The sequence below is a fragment of the Chiloscyllium punctatum genome, chromosome 25, assembly GCF_047496795.1.
Source record: "Chiloscyllium punctatum isolate Juve2018m chromosome 25, sChiPun1.3, whole genome shotgun sequence".
Taxonomy (NCBI): Eukaryota; Metazoa; Chordata; class Chondrichthyes; order Orectolobiformes; family Hemiscylliidae; genus Chiloscyllium; species Chiloscyllium punctatum.
In genome coordinates, this window is record NC_092763.1 from 84,290,828 (window position 1) to 84,308,831 (window position 18,004).

An 18,004-nucleotide genomic window follows, 5' to 3' on the forward strand; every position below is an offset into this window, starting at 1 on the left:
CGTGTAACCCTGCGTATCCCAGTCCCTGTAACCCTACATACCCTAGACCCTGTAACCCTGCAAATTTCTGACCCTGTAACAATGCGTATCCCAGACCCTGTAACCCTGTATATCCCAGACCCTGAATCCCTGTATATCTCAGACCCTGAATCCCTGTATATCCCAGACCCTGAATCCCTGCATATCCCAGACCCTGTAACCCTGTATATCCCAGACCCTGTAACCCTGTATATCCCAGACCCTGAATCCCTGTATATCCCAGACCCTGAATCCCTGCATATCCCAGACCCTGTAACCCTGCACATCCCAGAAACTGTCAGACTGCATATCCCAGACCCCGTATCCCTACGTATCCCAGACACTGTAACCCTGCATCTCCAAGGCCCTGTAACCCTGCGTATCCAAGACACTGTAACCCTGCATATCCCGGATCCTGTAACTCTGCATTTCCCAGACCTGTAACCCTGTGTATCCCAGACCCTATAACCCTGCATATCCCATACACTGTAACCCTGCGTATCCCAGACCCTGTAACCCTACGTACCCCAGACTCTATAACCCTGTGTATCCCAGACCCTGTAAATCTGCTTATCCCAGACGCTGTAACCCTGCATATCCCATGGCTAATCAATCTGGCCTGCACCTCTGCATATTCAGGGAAACTGAATGTAAAATGAGAAGCTTCCTCCTGACTCCTGGGCCAGGCTCTGGCTAACCACACTTCTCGAATCGTGGTGAGCATTCTGAGGGAGGCTCATGGGACCCAAAACTTTAACTCTGCTTTCTCTCCCCAAACATTCCAGATCAGCTCAGCTTTTCCAGCACTTTGTTTTTTTTATGTAATGGCTAGTTAGTGTGATCATACAAACAGTTTATCTGCTTTTGTTGGGCTAGAATTGAACAGCAACATGGAACATTATCATTCTCCTGGTGAATTGTCCTCAAATCCAGCTGAGCTCAAGTTGACACAGTTCTGGTCTGTCCCAGGACAGGAGGCCAGGGTTAGACAGACTGTAAAGAGCTTAGAGTCGTCACAATGCCAGGGACTGTCACGCTGGACCAGCTACTCTGTTAACATGGAGTCAAGTTTCATGTGGTGGACAGGGAAGAGTTTGAAGAACAGAATGCACTTTGCCACAAAGCCACTTCTCGAGTGAAAACCCCGAGATTGGGTGCAGAATCATCTCACCTTGAAAAGGGGGGAAGGGGAGATTGTCTCCTGTAAGCTGCAGAGTAGTCAGTGTCAGCCCAAGTTAATCCGAAGAATTTATTGGAGGCAGGTCCTCTTTATTCATAGAGTCACATGGCATGGAAACACACCCTTCTGTCCAATTTTTCCAGGTTTCCTGAACTGAACTAGTCCCACCTGCCTGCATTTGGCCCATATCCCTCTAAACCTTTCCTGTCCATGTACCTATCCAAATGTCTTTTCAATGATGTAACTGTGCCCATATCTATCACTTCCTCTGGCAGTTCATTCCATTTACACACCACCCTCTGTGTGAAAAAGATGGCACTCAGGATCCTTTTAAATCTTACCTCTCTCTCTTTAAGCCTATGTCCTCTTGTATTGGACTCCCCTACTCTGGGGAACAGATGTTCACCTTATCAATGCCTCCTATAATTTTATAACCTCTATAAGATCTCCCTAACTTTCTACATTCCAGGAAAAAAGAGTCCCAGCCAATCCAACCTCTCCTTGTAACTCAAGCTCTCCAGTCCTGGTTACTTCCTTGTAAATCATTTCTGCACCCTCTCCAACTTAATCGCATCCTTCCTATAACAGAGTGACCAGAACTGCACACTGCACCAGAAGAGACCTCACTAATGTCCTGCACAACCACAACATGACATAAGGGGTAAATGTAGGGGTATGGGTGGGTTGCGCTTCGGCGGGGTGGTGTGGACTTGTTGGGCCAGAGGGCCTGTTTCCCCAGTGTAAATAATCTAATCTAATCTAACCCCCTTTATTTAATAGTCTAAGCAATGAAGGCAAGTGTGCCAAACACCTTCACAGCCCTGTGCCAAACACCTTCACAGCCCTGTGCCAAACACCTTCACAGCTCTGTGCCAAACACCTTCTTCACAGCCCTGTGCCAAACACCTTCACAGCTCTGTGCCAAACACCTTCTTCACAGCCCTGTGCCAAACACCTTCACAGCCCTGTGCCAAACACCTTCACAGCTCTGTGCCAAACACCTTCTTCACAGCCCTGTGCCAAACACCTTCACAGCCCTGTTTATCTATGACTCCACTTTCAAGGAACTAAAACCATTCACCCCTCGGTCTCTCTCTTTGACAACACTCCAGGGAGTGGCCCATTCAAGAGGGAGCACTCCGATTGATTAATATTTTGATCTTACTGATAGCTCATTTACTGTTCAGATTGGCAAATAGGAACTACACACATCCTGGATTTTAGGTTACTTACAGTGTGGAAACAGGCCCTTCGGCCCAACAAGTCCACACCGACCCTCCAAAGAGCAACTCACCCAGACCCATTCCCCTACATTTACCCCTTACCTAACACTATGGGCAATTTAGCATGGCCAATTCACCTGACCTGCACATCTTTGGACCGTGGGAGGAAACCGGAGCACCCGGAGAAAACCCACGCAGACACGGGGAGAATGTGCAAACTCCACACAGTCAGTCGTCTGAGGCGGGAATTGAACCCGGGTCTCTGGCCTGTGAGGCAGCAGTGCTAACCACTGTGCCACCGTGCCGCCCCACGGAACACAGAACATAGAACATAGAATAGTACCGCACAGGAAGAGGTTCTTCGGCCCACCACGTCTGTGCCAACCATGATGCCATTCTAAATTAAACTCACCTGCCTGCATGTGGTCTAAATCCCTCTCTTCCCTGCCTGTTCATGTGTCTGTCAAAATGTCATTTAAAGGTTGCGACTGTATCTGCTTCTATCGCCTTCTCTGGGAGCATGGTTTCAGGCAACTACCACCCTCTGTGTAAAAAACCTCCCTTTCACATCTCCTTTAAACTTTTTCCCTGTCACCCTAATCCCATACCCCCTAGTATTTGGCATTTTCATCCTGGGAAAAGACTCTGACCATCCATCTTACCCACGCCTCTCTTCATTTTATATACTTTTATCATGTTGTCCCTCAGTCTCGGATGCTCTCACGAAAACAATCCAAGTTTATCCAAACTCTTCTTATAGCTAATATTCTACACTCCAATCCAGGCAACATCCTGGTAAAACTCTTTTGCATCCTCTCCAAAGCTTCTATATCCTTCTTATAATTAGAACTGCACACAATATTCTTTATGTAAATAAAATTGTGTGAGAAAGCATTATGTCCTTTAGGGAAGGAAATCTATCTTACCTTACATATCATGCAAAAATGTACAAATTAAAATCACACACAGCCAGTGACACAAAGACACAATCTCAAGCAGATGGTGTCGGTTCTAACAGCAGCAAACTGTTCAGTCCAAATAGGCAGCAATGACACTGAGAAATAGCATGGGAAAAGACCACACATTTCTTACAAACTAGAACAAGACAACATGAAATCCCATGGAAATGTATCATGGTATTAGCCTGAGAACCAGTTAAAGGCCTTTTAGTAAAATCTTTTGTGATGGGCCAGCGACAAAAGACCAGCAATCAGCTGTACAAATATCACTGTGCTGTACAGTATTGCGGAGGTGGTGTATTAACCAATTGGTGATTTACACACTGCTCCAATAACCATGCAAGAGTCCACGTTATTGTAAACCTTCACCTTGTGTACTAGTGCCCTTCAAAGAGAGGGAATTCCCACCCTCAGCCCTTGGGTGGGGGGGTGGGGGAGGGGTGGAGTTGGGATTTGGTCTGTATTGATGTACACCTGACTCTGGCCACAGGTGATGTGCTGGACATTTCCTGTTCTTGGAGATGAGAGGCTGGGACAACAGACTCTTCCTAACTGTGACACCCAGGGTCCAACACTAAATCTAGTAACACAAGTTACATTAAACTTTCATTACATAAAGTTACATTAAACCCAAACTGAACTTCACTAATTCTACATTATTCTTCAACTTTGTAGGAATCCCATTGCTATAAAAACAGACAAAGAGAAACTCAGCAGAGCTGACAGCATCTGTACAGAGTGAAACAGAGTTAGCATTTTCAGTCTTGACACCCTCTAACTGGAAACAACACTTGTCAGTTGGAAGAGCAGAGTACAGGACCACAGTCTGCTGCTTTTAGAACTGACACCATCTGCTTGTGATTGTGTCTTTGTGTCACTGTCTGTGTGTGAGTTTTGTACTTTCTTGCATGGTATGTAAGAGAAGATAGATTTCCTTCCCTAAAGGACATCAGTGAATTTTTATTACAATTGACAATGGTTACATGGCCATCTTTAGGCTAGCTTTTCATTCTGTTGATATTCATTTTCTTGAAATCAGATCTGAACCCAACTCCCGTGAAAATTAACTTAGGATCCTGAATTTCTAGCTCAGCCACATTATTGCAATGCTACTCATTTTTTACATTGTGTGTGGTTATGTGTCTGTTTGTGTCTAGTTCTGAGTGTGTGTGTGTAAATGAGAAAAGGGAGCAGGATTATTAAACCCGACTCTTTGAGACAGTTCATTCAAATATGATTGGGTGTCTATCAGTATATAAATGGATAACTCTCTGTTGTGCAAGTGCGTGATTGTGTGTGTACAGACAGCTGTCTGTTGTACATGTGTGTATGTGAACAAGTGCCTGTTATATATGTATTTATCTGTGTGTGTATGAGTAGCTGCCTGTTGTATATGGGGATATCTGTGCATGTGAATAGCTATGTGTTATATATGTGTATATCTGTGTGTACTTGCATAGCTGCCTGGTATATATGTGTATATCTCTGTGTATGTGAATAGCTGCCAGTTACATATGTGTATATCGGTGTGTATGGGAATCACTGTCTGTTATATATGTGTATATCTGTGCTTGTGTGAATAGCTGCTTGTTATACATGTGCATATCTGTGTGTATTTGCAGAGCTGCCTGTTATATATGTGTATACCGGTGTGTATGTGAATCACTGCATGTTGTAGATGTGTATATCTGTGTGTGTGAATCACTGCATGTTGTATCTGTGTGTATCTGTGTGTATGTGAATAGCTGTCTGTTGTATATGTGTATATCTGTGTGTATGTGAATCACTGCATGTTGTAGATGTGCATATCTGTGTGTATGTGAATCACTGCATGTTGCATCTGTGTATATCTGTGTATATGTGAATAGCTGCCTGTTATATATGTGTATACCTGTGTGTATGTGAATAGCTGCCTGTTGTGTATGAGTATATCTGCGTGTGTGTGAATCACTGCCTGTTGTATATGTGTATATCTGTGTGTATGTGAATCACTGCCTGTTGTATATGTGTATATCTGTGTGTATGTGAATCACTGCATGTTGTATATGTGTATATCGGTGTGTTATGTAAATAGCTGCCTGTTGTATATGTGTATATCAGTGTGTATGTGAATAGCTGCCTGTTGTATCTGTGTGTATCTGTATGTGAATCACTGCATGTTGTATCTGTGTGTATGTGAATAGCTGCCTGTTGTGTATGTGTATATCAGTGTGTATGTGAATCACTGCATGTTGTAGATGTGTATATCTGTGTGTGTATGAATCACTGCCTGTTGTGTATGTGTATATCTGTATGTACGTGAATCACTGCCTGTTGTGTATGTGTATATCAGTGTGTATGTGAATCACTGCATGTTGTAGATGTATGTTTCTGTGCATGTGTGAATCACTGCGTGGTGTATCTGTGTATATCTGTGTATATGTGAATAGCTGCATGTTATATATGTGTATATCTGTGTGTATGTGAATCACTGCATGTTGCATCTGTTTATATCAGTGTGTATGTGAATCACTGCATGTTGTAGATGTGTATATCTGTGTGTGTGTGAATCACTGCCTGTTGTGTATGTGTATATCTGTATGTACGTGAATCACTGCCTGTTGTGTATGTGTATATCAGTGTGTATGTGAATCACTGCATGTTGTAGATGTATGTTTCTGTGCATATGTGAATCACTGTGTGGTGTATCTGTGTATATGTGAATAGCTGCATGTTATATATGTGTATATCTGTGTGTATGTGAATCACTGCATGTTGCATCTGTGTATATCAGTGTGTATGTGAATCACTGCATGTTGTAGATGTGTATATCTGTGTGTGTGTGAATCACTGCCTGTTGTGTATGTGTATATCTGTATGTACGTGAATCACTGCCTGTTGTGTATGTGTATATCAGTGTGTATGTGAATCACTGTGTGTTGTATCTGTGTGTATCTGTGTGTATGTGAATCACTGCCTGTTGTATATGTGTATATCAGTGTGTATGTGAATCACTGCATGTTGTATCTGTGTATATCTGTGTGTATGTGAATAGCTGCCTGTTATGTGTGTATATCTGTGTGTATATGAATCACTGTGTGTTGTATCTGTGTATATCTGTGTGTATGTGAATCACTGTGTGTTGTATCTGTGTATATCTGTGTGTATGTGAATCACTGTGTGTTGTATCTGTGTATATCTGTGTGTATGTGAATCACTGTGTGTTGTATCTGTGTATACCTGTGTGTATGTGAATCACTGCATGTTGTATCGGTGTATATCTGTGTGTATGTGAATAGCTGCCTGTTATGTGTGTATATTTGTGTGTATGTGAATCACTGCCTGTTGTAAATGTGCATATCAGTGTGTATGTGAATCACTGCATGTTGTATCTGTGTATATCTGTGTGTATGTGAATAGCTGCCTGTTATGTGTGTATATCTGTGTGTATGTGAATCACTGCCTGTTGTATCTGTGTATATCTGTGTGTATGTGAATCACTGCCTGTTGTATCTGTGTATATCTGTGTGTATGTGAATCACTGCCTGTTGTACGCACAAAAAGATGGTACTATCAGAGATCCCTTAGGTGAGATGTAGGTCACAGGGCAGAATATCTTTTTGAAAACTTTCCCATTTATTTATGTGAAGTCTTTTGATGGCACCATTGATTGTCACCGTGTTGCTGAGACTCAATGCTGAAAGATCTTGGTAATGTATTAAAGACAAATAGATTGCTGAATACCTCCAATATAGGTGAGTGCAATCCTTTCAACCTTCCCGATTTCTCTACTCCCTTTAAACAGCACGGATCATTGCCAGAGGCTTTTCATCCATTGCTGAAACTTTAAACGGTTCTTTTCATTTTAACGAAGCACAGCTACTCCACTATTTCAAACAGCCCTGAGCTGCTGCTTTATCAGATGTTCCCAGAAAATAATGCAGCATTAAGACACAGAACAAAGCAGTGTCATCTGTTGATGTAAAAACCTTCAAGGATAATAACTTAGACCAGCCATTCTCAGACAGGGAATCACACAGCACCCCCTACTCCAAACACACACAGACAGAACAATACCCCCTCCCCGACACACACAGTCACACACACGGACACAGACACATACACACACATAGATACACATGCTGACACCCACACATAGACTCATGCACAGACCCACACACACAGACCCACACACATACACCCACACACACAGACCCATACAGACCCCCAGGCACAGATACACACACACACAGACCCCCACACACAGACACACACATACAGACCCTGCACAGATCCGCACACACAACCCTACACACACATACAGATTCACACACACACATAGATCCCCCTACACAGATGCATACACATACAGATGTACACAGAGACACATGCACAGATACGCACACAGACCCACATACACACATATACCCACAAAGACAGACACACAGGTACAGAACCCCACACACAGACCCACACATGCAGACCGACACACACAGACCTCCACGTACTCAGGGATGGGGAGGTGAGGACATGTGATGCAGAGATGATTTGGGGTATTGGGGGTGAGGATGTGGGGTGTGGGGATGTTTTGGGGTATTGGGGGTGAGGATGTGGGGTGTGGGGATGATTTGGGGTATTGGGGGTGGGGATGTGGGGTGTGGGGATGATTTGGGGCATTGGGGGTGAGGATGTGGGTGTGGGGATGATTTGGGGCATTGGGGGTGAGGATGTGGGTGTGGGGATGATTTGGGGTATTGGGGGTGAGGATGTGGGTGTGGGGATGATTTGGGGTATTGGGGGTGAGGATGTGGGTGTGGGGATGATTTGGGGTATTGGGGGTGAGGATGTGGGATGATTTAGATTATTAGGGGTTTTGAGGTTGGGGTGTTGGGGATTTTGGGAGTTTTGGGGTTGTGGTATTGGGAGTTTTGAGGTTGGGTAGGGTAGGTTTAGGAGTGGGGATATTGGGGGTTTGGGGGTTGTGGTATTGGAGTATTGGTGGTTTTGGAGTTGGGTAGGGGAGGTTTAGGGGTGGGGATATTGCGGTTTGGGAGTTGTCGTATTGGGGTATTGGGGGTTTTGGGGTTGAGGTATTAGGGTTTGGGGTCAGGGTATTGGAGCATTTGGGGTATTGGGGAGGGGTATGGGGGTTTGGGTATGGGGATATTGGGGGCGAGGTGTTGGGGTATTGGGGTTTTGGAGGTGAGGATGTGGGATGATTTGGGTTATCAGGGGATTTTGGGGTTGGGGTATTGGTGGGTAGGGGAGGTTTGGGGTTGGGGTATTGGTGGGTAGGGGTGCTTTGGGGTTGGGGTATTGGTGGGTAGGGGAGGTTTGAGGTTGGAGTATTGGGGTATTGGTGGGTAGGGGAGGTTTGGGGTTGGGGTATTGGTGGGTAGGGGAGGTTTGGGGTTGGGGTATTGGGGTATTGGTGGGTAGGGGAGGTTTGGGGTTGGGGTATTGGTGGGTAGGGGAGGTTTGGGGTTGGGGTATTGGGGTATTGGTGGGTAGGGGAGATTTGGGGTTGGGGTATTGGTGGGTAGGGGAGGTTTGGGGTTGGGGTATTGGGGTATTGGTGGGTAGGGGAGGTTTGGGGTTGGGGTATTAGTGGGTAGGGGAGGTTTGGGGTTGGGGTATTGGTGGGTAGGGGAGGTTTGGGGTTGGGGTATTGGGGTATTGGTGGGTAGGGGAGATTTGGGGTTGGGGTATTGGTGGGTAGGGGAGGTTTGGGGTTGGGGTATTGGGGTATTGGTGGGTAGGGGAGGTTTGAGGTTGGGGTATTGGTGGGTAGGGGAGGTTTGGGGTTGGGGTATTGGGGTATTGGTGGGTAGGGGAGGTTTGAGGTTGGGGTATTGGTGGGTAGGGGAGGTTTGGGGTTGGGGTATTGGTGTGTAGGGGAGGTTTGGGGTTGGGGTATTGGTGGGTAGGGGAGGTTTGGGGTTGGGGTATTGGGGTATTGGTGGGTAGGGGAGGTTTGGGGTTGGGGTATTGGTGGGTAGGGGAGGTTTGGGGTTGGGGTATTGGGGTATTGGTGGGTAGGGGAGGTTTGGGGTTGGGGTATTGGTGTGTAGGGGAGGTTTGGGGTTGGGGTATTGGTGGGTAGGGGAGGTTTGGGGTTGGGGTATTGGGGTATTGGTGGGTAGGGGAGGTTTGGGGTTGGGGTATTGGTGGGTAGGGGAGGTTTGGGGTTGGGGTATTCGGGGTGGGGGGGTTGTTCACACTGTCCTGTCCCCCTGAGCCGGCCCTGAGAGTGGGAGGGACAGAGCGTCACCGCGAGTGTGAGTGTGTGTGTGGTTTGGGGAGAGGGAGGGAGGACCATGTCTGATTCACATCACGGCTCCTGCTCTGCTCTCCGACAGGTTCCCCCAGCAGCACTGCGCTGACACAGAGCCAGACCCAGAGAGGGAGAGGGAGAGAGCGGCGGAGAGAGCGCCGAGGCACCGGGAGCGCCGCTCCGCTCCGCTGCAGCGGGACCAGCCGGGAAGGCGAGGGGTCCGGGGGAGCTGCACTCTCCTGGGGTCGGCGGGGCAGGGTGACAGCTTGTGTCCCAGTGTGTGTCTGGGTTAGTGTGTGTGTGTCTCTGTGTCACTTGTCCAGGGTATAGCTGTGTGTGTCTCTGTGTGTCTATCAGTCTCTGTGTGTGTGTGTGTGTCTGAGTGTGTGTCAGTCTGTGTGTGTCAGTCTCTGTGTGTGTGTCTTTGTGTGTGTCTGTGTCTCTGTGTGTCTGAGTGTGTCAGTCTCTGTGTGTGTCAGTCTCTGTGTGTGTGTCTTTGTGTGTGTCTGTGTCTTTGTGTGTGTCTGTGTCTTTGTGTGTGTGTCTCTCTGTGTGTCTGAGTGTGTCAGTCTGTGTGTGTGTGTGAGTGTGTCAGTCTGTGTGTGAGTGTATGAGTGTGAGCTGGGACTGTCTGACACCCCGCCGTCTGCCCGCACCCCCAGCCATCCCCCCACCCCCCGCCTTGGATTTTTTGTTGTTCTGTTGCTGTTGCCTGTTCTCGAATCTCTGTGAGAGGATCACCATCCAAACTGGGATCTATGAGCGGAAAAGTGACAAAGGCAAAGGAAGAAAAGGATGCCAGCAAAGGTAACCGAGAGCTGCACCGCCAGAGTGCTGAATGTATTGGGATCTTTCTGTGTCTCCGGGGCTGGGAGGGGACTGGGGTTCCTGATCCCACAATGTGTATACTGTACACCGCTCGAACGGTTCCCGGTTGGTTTCCGGTTGCGAGGCGCTTACTTTGTCCCCGGTGCTGGGCTGTTCAGGGATGACAGAGGGTTTGTTCACAGACAGAGCCTGGGATGGTCCAGAGCTCATTCCCGGAGATTCCTGGCTGGAGCATCTCCTCCAGTTACTGCAGGCAAGGGGCAGGGAACAAGGGGAGAGAGAGAGACAGACAGACAGAAACTAACGCCAGCCAAATGAGCCGAACTGCCACTCCAAGTTTCCCAGCTTCTGTCTGTCTCTCGAGGTGGGGCTGTCATTGCCCCGAAGATTGAATCGAATCTGTGAGCCACCCTCTCTCTCTCTACTACAGTCTGGGATTGTAATTAACAAGAATCTACCGATCCCCACACTGACCTGCTTGTCAGTTCTTGGTGAAGGATTGCTGATGCTCTTTTGCAGAATTAAACCTGCAGCAAAGCCAGAGCGAAACTTGGTGCATACTAGATTCCCATTTTAATCTAACTCCAGACATGGGAATGTGTGAGAGTCCTACAGGAGTCTGAATGGGTACTAGGTTTAATGTCTTCTGAAGGGCAATTGGGGACAGGCAATCAACACTTGCCCAGCCATCAATGCCCACATGCCACCAACAAAGGTTTAAAAGGTGCCTCCATGTAGGAAGTGCTGGAGCTAGGGTGGATTTTTCCTGTTTATTGCTTCTTGGCAGCTCATCTGATAGTCACTAAACATTTGGGGTTCAGCTGGACATGTGTTATTTTTTAAAAACACGACCTGTTTAGAGATGTTCTATACCTCTGGAGAACTCCTTGCACAGACGTAAGGATGCTACCACAATGCACAGGAGCCTCCACTCAGAATGTTGAGTTGTGGTGCTGATTGTCATCAGCCACCATCATTCGCTTACAAGCTGAGGTCCCAACCAGGCAGTGTGCAGACAGGATGTGAAACTGTGCTGGGGCACATTATGCAGCTAATCACCTGATCGGCACCTGCGGCCCCAACTCAGGCAGGAACACTGCTCACCCTCCAGAGGTTAATGAGACCGGGAATCAAGCTTTACATCTGTCCCTCCCAGGTTTGCAGACGTGACCATGCAGACTGTTCGAATATGAACGTCATTTTTGGTTCTGCATTTACTTTAAGTGAGTGGGCAAAGGTCTGGCAGATGGAATACAGTGGTAATAAATGTGAGGTCATCCATTCTCGTAGGAGTAACAGTAACAAGGATTATTATTTGAATGGTAAAAAGTTGTAGCATGCTGCTATGCAGAGGGACCTGGGTGTTCTTGTGTATGAATCGCAGAACGTTGCTCTATAGGTACAATAAGTGATAAGGAAGGCAAATGGAATTTTGTCCTTCATTGCAAAACGGATTGAGTTTAAAAGCAGGGAGGTTATGTTGTAGCTGTATAGGGTGATGGTGAGGCCACACCTGGAGTACTGTGTGCAGTTTTGGTCTCCTTACTTGAGAAAGGATGTCCTGGCACTGGACGGGGGTACAGAGGGGGTTCACTGGGTTGATTCTGGAGTTGAGGAGACACTGAGTAGACTGGGATTGTATTCATTAGAATTCAGAAGAATGAGGGGGATCTTATAGAAACATATAAAATTATGACGGGAATAGATAAGATAGAAGTAGAGAGGATGTTTCCACTGATGGGTGAAACTAGGCCAAGAGGACAGAGCCTGAAGGTGAGGGGGAGAAGATTTCGGACTGAACTGAGAAGGAACTTCTTCACCCAGAGGGTCGTTAATCTATGGAATTCCCTGCCCAGGGAAGTAGCTGACGCTGCTTTAGTAAACATTTTTAAAGCTAAGGTGGATTTTTTTTTGAACAATAAAGGAATGAAGGTGTACGGTGAGAGGGTGGGTAGGTGGAGATGAGGCGACAAAAAGATCAGCCATGATCTTAGTGAATGGTGGAGCAGGCTCGAGGGACCAGACGGCCTACTCCTGCTCCGAGTTCGTATGTTCGAATGTACAAAGTGTGTAATTGCAGAGGACAGCAGTGACATTAAAAATATTCAAATTGTCTCCCAATGACCTAGTTGTCAAGTTGAAGACTGTTTGCCTGATCCAGAACTGGTGCAGGTATTCCCCATGCACATAACGGGAAGGAACTGAGGTGGTCAGAGTTGCAGACACTTGCAAACAAAACATAAGACACAGTGGAACAAGGCTGCAAAAAAACCAGCTGCAATGCTAAGAGCAGATTTCATTGGTAAAGCAGAGTGTGGTGGAAGCTTATAAATGCCCAGTAGGGTAATGACTCTGTTAGATCAATTGTGAGAGGTTTTCTCTGTGTGTGTTTATGTATCTGTATGAGTGTGCATGTGTATATTTGTGTTTGTGTATATATGTGTCTGTGAGTTTGTGTGTGCCTGTGTGTTTGTATATGTGTATCTGTTTATGTTTGTGTGTGTTTGCGTGTGCATCTCTGTCTGTATGCACATCTATGTATGTTGTGTGTGTTTGTGTGTGCAGCTGTGGATGCACATCTGTGTATGTTTGTGTATATCTGTGTGCGTCTGTTTATGTATGTATCTGCGGATGGGAGTGAGTGTGTGCGTATCTAATGCTCACAATGAAATTTAAACTCATGTTAGTTACATTTATACATTGTGACAAAAAAGCAATCTGATCAAGCAACTTTTGACCATTGTTGTGGACATTTGATCCTTTCTAGAAGGAGCTGAGTGTAAATTTTTAACATTAATACATGTATATCTCAAGATTAATACACACAGTCTAGTTTGCAGAACAGGTTTCTGTTTAAAGCAATTATGTTACTTTAAACATTTTTGTCAACATTTATTTATATATAATGTTAAACATTCAGCCAGTAACAACATACAGTCACAATTGTTGTTGTGCGCATCTGATTCATTTCTTGTCTGTTTCAAGCTTGTCTTGAGGTGCAGCCTCCAATGATCAATAAAACAAATTGTGTGTCATCTTAGACATAGTCAGTGAAGGTATTTTTAGCAGCAATTTCCCTGCCGGGCAATAGAAACTCATCCATAAATATGCATTGTCCCATCTTATTTCTGTTACTTCTACTACAATTATCATCTGCTCCAACCGAATGCACCTTAGATAGCAGAGACTATTTATAGAGAGATAAAAATAAGGCTTTCTCAGCCATTCCACAATATTTAAGACATTTTGATTACACTGTTATTGTCTCTCTGCCTCTTTTTCATTTCTCTTTATCTCCCTTCCTCTCTTCCATCGCTCTTCACTTCCATTCTCTTTTCTCCCTGAGTTATCCTGTCTCTCACTCTCCATCACTTAAATGTCAATTGTATTTGCATGCTTAAGAACAGTCAACAAAGTTTATGCAATATAGTAAGTAAAGTCAGGATTGCCCTCACCTTAGTGAGACACACAACTGTTGGTGATTTAATCTCAGGCAAGGAGAGACCTTCAAGGTGATTTCAGCCAGTACAGGAATTGAGCCCACATTGTCGGCGTTTTTGTGCTCCATGAACCATTCATTCAGTCAACTGAGATAACCAAATGGGTGATGTATTATCCTCATCTCCAGGACTACTGTGTGTGGTGAAATCTGATTCGGGGGTCAGCTTCCCTGACCCTCTGCCCCAATGGGACAAGTCTGGTAAAGCTGAGTGTGATGGAAGCATATAAATGCTCAGTAGGGTAATGACTCTGTTAGATCAATTGTGAGAGGTTTTCTCACTGTGTGTGTGTGATGAAAGTATGTATGAAAGAGTTTGTGTGACTTTGTGTATGTGCATGAATGCGTGTGTGTGTCAGACAGAGTGTGTATCTGTATGAGGGAGTACAGACTTGCATGGGGGTGATGCGTTAGAGACAAAAAAAATCTGCAGATACTGGAATCTAAAGTAGACAGGCAGGAGGCTGGGGGAATACAGCGAGGCAGGCAGCATCAGGAGGGACAGGCAGGAGGCTGGAGGAACACAGCAAGGCAGGCAGCATCAGGAGGGACAGGCAGGAGGCTGGGGGAACACAGCAAGGCAGGCAGCATCAGGAGGGACAGGCAGGAGGCTGGGGGAACACAGCAATGCAGGCAGCATGAAGAGGGACAGGCAGGAGGCTGGGGGAACACAAGCCAACGTTTTGGGTGCAGCCCTTCTTCAGGGTTGGGGATGGGTGACGGGGCAGCAGACAAAGGGGGAGATGGGAGTAGGGTGGTGAAGTGGGGATAGGTGTGGACAGGTAGTGGGTGCGACCTGCTTGATCAATGGGAGGAATGAATCTGGTTGGTGGCTGGGAGGAGTGGAAGGGAGGGGCTGGGAAGGGAATCAGGGTATGGGGATGAAGGTTATTTGATACTGGAGAACTTAATGTTGAGTCCTCTGGGCTACAGGCTGCCCAGGTGGAAGATAAGGTGTTGTTCCTCCAATAGGAGATGTGGTTTGTTTTGGTAATGGAGGAGACCAAGGATGGGTGTCAGTGTTTGGTTGAATCTTGTCTGGTCATGTAGGCATCTAGGGAACTTGTTGGGGAGAGATCCCTGAGACATTCCTCCCTTGGAAGGACTTACTAGCATTTGGACCAGTGAAGGCCCGATGGAAATCACCTTGAGACCTCCTATAGGTCTCAAACGTTCATCAAATCCGAGCAGGTACTTCTTGATGGTATAGCAGTTCCAGGTGAAGTGTTGTAAAAAGGATATTCTGCCAGGTTCAGTACACTACAGGCTTCTGAATCTGGCCCTTCCTATGTCTCTGATTTTAATTATTCCATCTTTTGTAGCCATGCTTTAGACTCTGCAAACCCTCAGTGGAACTCTCTTTGTCTATCTATTTATTTGCCTTTAAGACATTCCTTAAAAGTTGTTTGAGCAACGATTTGATCACTCATTTAAATTTGCCCCTTAGTGACAAATTTGGGTTGGTTAAGCAAATGTGTCACGTCTGGGTTGGGTGGGGGGAGGGATGTGCATTTTCCTAGGTTAAAGGTGTTATGTAAATGTAAGTTGTTGTTGTCAATGATTATAATTTTACTGTCATCATTTCACTTTAGTGACCTTTTGAAGTTTTAAAATTCAAAGGTTGTAATTCAGATATTTCAGCTTCCGGAAACCCTCCCTGTTTGATTTTGTTTGATGCATTCATGATGAATTTGCAGAAATGAGGAAACATACAGTCGAGACTTTCTCAGCCAGGGTAGAAACAGCTGTCCCATTTGTGCTGCTCCACCACTCTATCGCCATCGCCCTGCAATTGCTTCCTTTTCAAGTCATTATCCAAATTCACTACCCTTTCAGGCAATGCCATCCAGACCATAATGCCCCAGCTGGTGGGTTCTGAAGGAATGAAAATAATTCTTACACAACCAGCAAAGTAAAAATGTTGGATATACTGGCCAAGCAGCAAGTGTGGAGGTGACGGGCAGGTTAACAGTTCAGCGATGGACCTGCGTATCATCTAATAATGATTACACGTTCATCTTTGTACATGTCTCCCATATTTTTATTGTAAACCACTTGACTTCGAGAGGTCACAAAACAACATTCCTGTTGCCATTACAGTGCAACCTGGAAGTGTGATTGTGGATTACAATCACACCGACACTTTAAATGTACAGAAGTAATGATAGATGCTGTATAAATGTAAGCCCTTTTTATAAGAAAGAAGGATCAGAGGGTGTCACATTGTCGGAAGGGTCTGGGAACACCTAATGGTTAAGTCGGTGTCAGATTTGAATTGAATTGAATTGAATTTATTGTCACGTGTACCAAGGCACAGTGAAAAGCTTTGCCTTGTGAGCAATACAGGCAGATCACAGAGTTAAGTAGCATAGATAGTAAATAATAGGGAAACAGCATCAAAAATAAAAACACAGGTAGAGGTGAATGTTAAGAGTTTGTGAGCCCATTCAGTATTCTAACAACAGGAGGGTAGAAACTGTTTCAAAACCAGCTGGTGCGTGTGTTCAGGCTTCTGTACCTTCTCCCCGATGGTAGAGGTTGTAGAAAAACATTGCCAGGGTGGGATGGATCTTTGAGAATGCTGGCGGCCTTTCCCTGACAGCGGGCCTGGTAGATGGATTCTATAGATGGGAGGTTGGCCTTTGTGATTGTCCAGGCTGAGTTCACCACTCTCTGTAACCGTCTCTGATCTTGAATGGTACACTTGCCATACCAGGTAGTGATACATCCAGGCAGAATGCATTCGATGGTGCACCTATAAAAGTTGGCAAGGGTGTTCGCCATCATGCCAAATTTCCTCAGCTCCCTGAGGAAGAAGAGACATTGTTGGGCCTTTGTAACCAGTACGTCCACATGAAGAGTCCAAGAAAGCTTGTTGTGGATGACCATTCCCAGGAGCTTGACACTCTCCACTCGTTCCACCTCTGTGCTGTTTATGTATATTGGGGGGGGGGGGGGGGGGGGGGGGGGGGAGGGGGGGCATGAGTAACATCCCATGGAAGTCAATGAGTTCTTTGGTTTTGCTGGCATTGAGAGCTAGGTTGTTCTCAGTGCACCATTTTTCGAGGTCTTCCACCTCCCGTCTGTAGACTGTTTTGTTGTTTTGAATGGAAGGGGAGAGTCACATGGGAGTGAAGAAGCAAGGGAACTTCAGAGAGGCAGATGTTCGAAGATGGTGATGGTTTAAGAGTGGCAGATTTAACATTGTGATGGAAGTAGGGGTTGGAGTGATGACTGAGGCTGATTAGGTAATGGGAATATTTGTTTAATTCATACTCGCAATGCTGATGTTTATTGTTCACTCCCTATTTACCCTGAGACAGAGGTAACGAGCCTTCTTCTGAAACTGTCTTAGTCCATACATGGCAACCACCCGATGAAGGAGCAGCGCTCTGAAAGCTAATGCTTCCAAACAAACTTGTTGGACTACAATCTGGTGTTGTGAGATTTTTAACTTAGTCCATACAGTGTGTTAATACTGTCTGACTTACTGGATCTGCTCGGATGCCATCTCTGGGACACTAGGCTGGGCAAGGAGAGCAGGTTTTCTTCCTTTAAGGACAATAACGAGCTAATTGTGTTGTTACAGCAATGCAGCAGCTTTGTGGTTTACAAATATCAGTTTGTTTATTTCCTGATGGTCAGCTCTGGGAGCAATTTGAACTCACGTTTTATTGGATCGTTAATGTATGTGTTTAAACTACCAGTCCAGTAATGGAACCAGTACAGCTGCACCAACTCTGTTTAGAGCACACCTGAACTACTGTGAACGGCTCTGAGAACCACACCTGCAGAGGGCTATATACAGTCATAGAATCATACAGCAAAACAGCATGGAAACAGACCTTTCAGTCCAACTCGTCCATGCCAACCAGATCTCCTAAATTAATCCAGTCCTATTTGCCAGCATTTGGACCTTATCCCTCTAACCCCTTCCTATTCATATACACATCCAGATGCCTTTTAAATATTGCAACTGTACCAGCCTCCACCACTTCCTCTGGCAGCCCATTCCATACACGCACCACCCTCTGTGTGAAAAAG

The 18,004-nt window shown here is 45.8% G+C and overlaps 1 protein-coding gene across 3 annotated transcripts in view; it reads left to right on the top strand.

Annotated features, from left to right (window-relative positions):
• The window catches only part of fgf13a (fibroblast growth factor 13a), a 756,986-nt gene that overhangs the window by 37,761 nt on the left and 701,221 nt on the right, over positions 1-18,004 (top strand). For 2 of the 3 annotated variants that reach the window (XM_072595622.1, XM_072595626.1), the window contains exon 2: positions 9,719-10,440. In XM_072595622.1, coding sequence (XP_072451723.1) covers positions 10,392-10,440 — 49 coding nt within the window. In that variant the 5' untranslated portion in view covers positions 9,719-10,391. Of the gene's footprint in view, positions 1-9,665; positions 10,441-18,004 lie in introns of those variants that run through there. The other variant, XM_072595623.1, reaches the window with a different exon arrangement.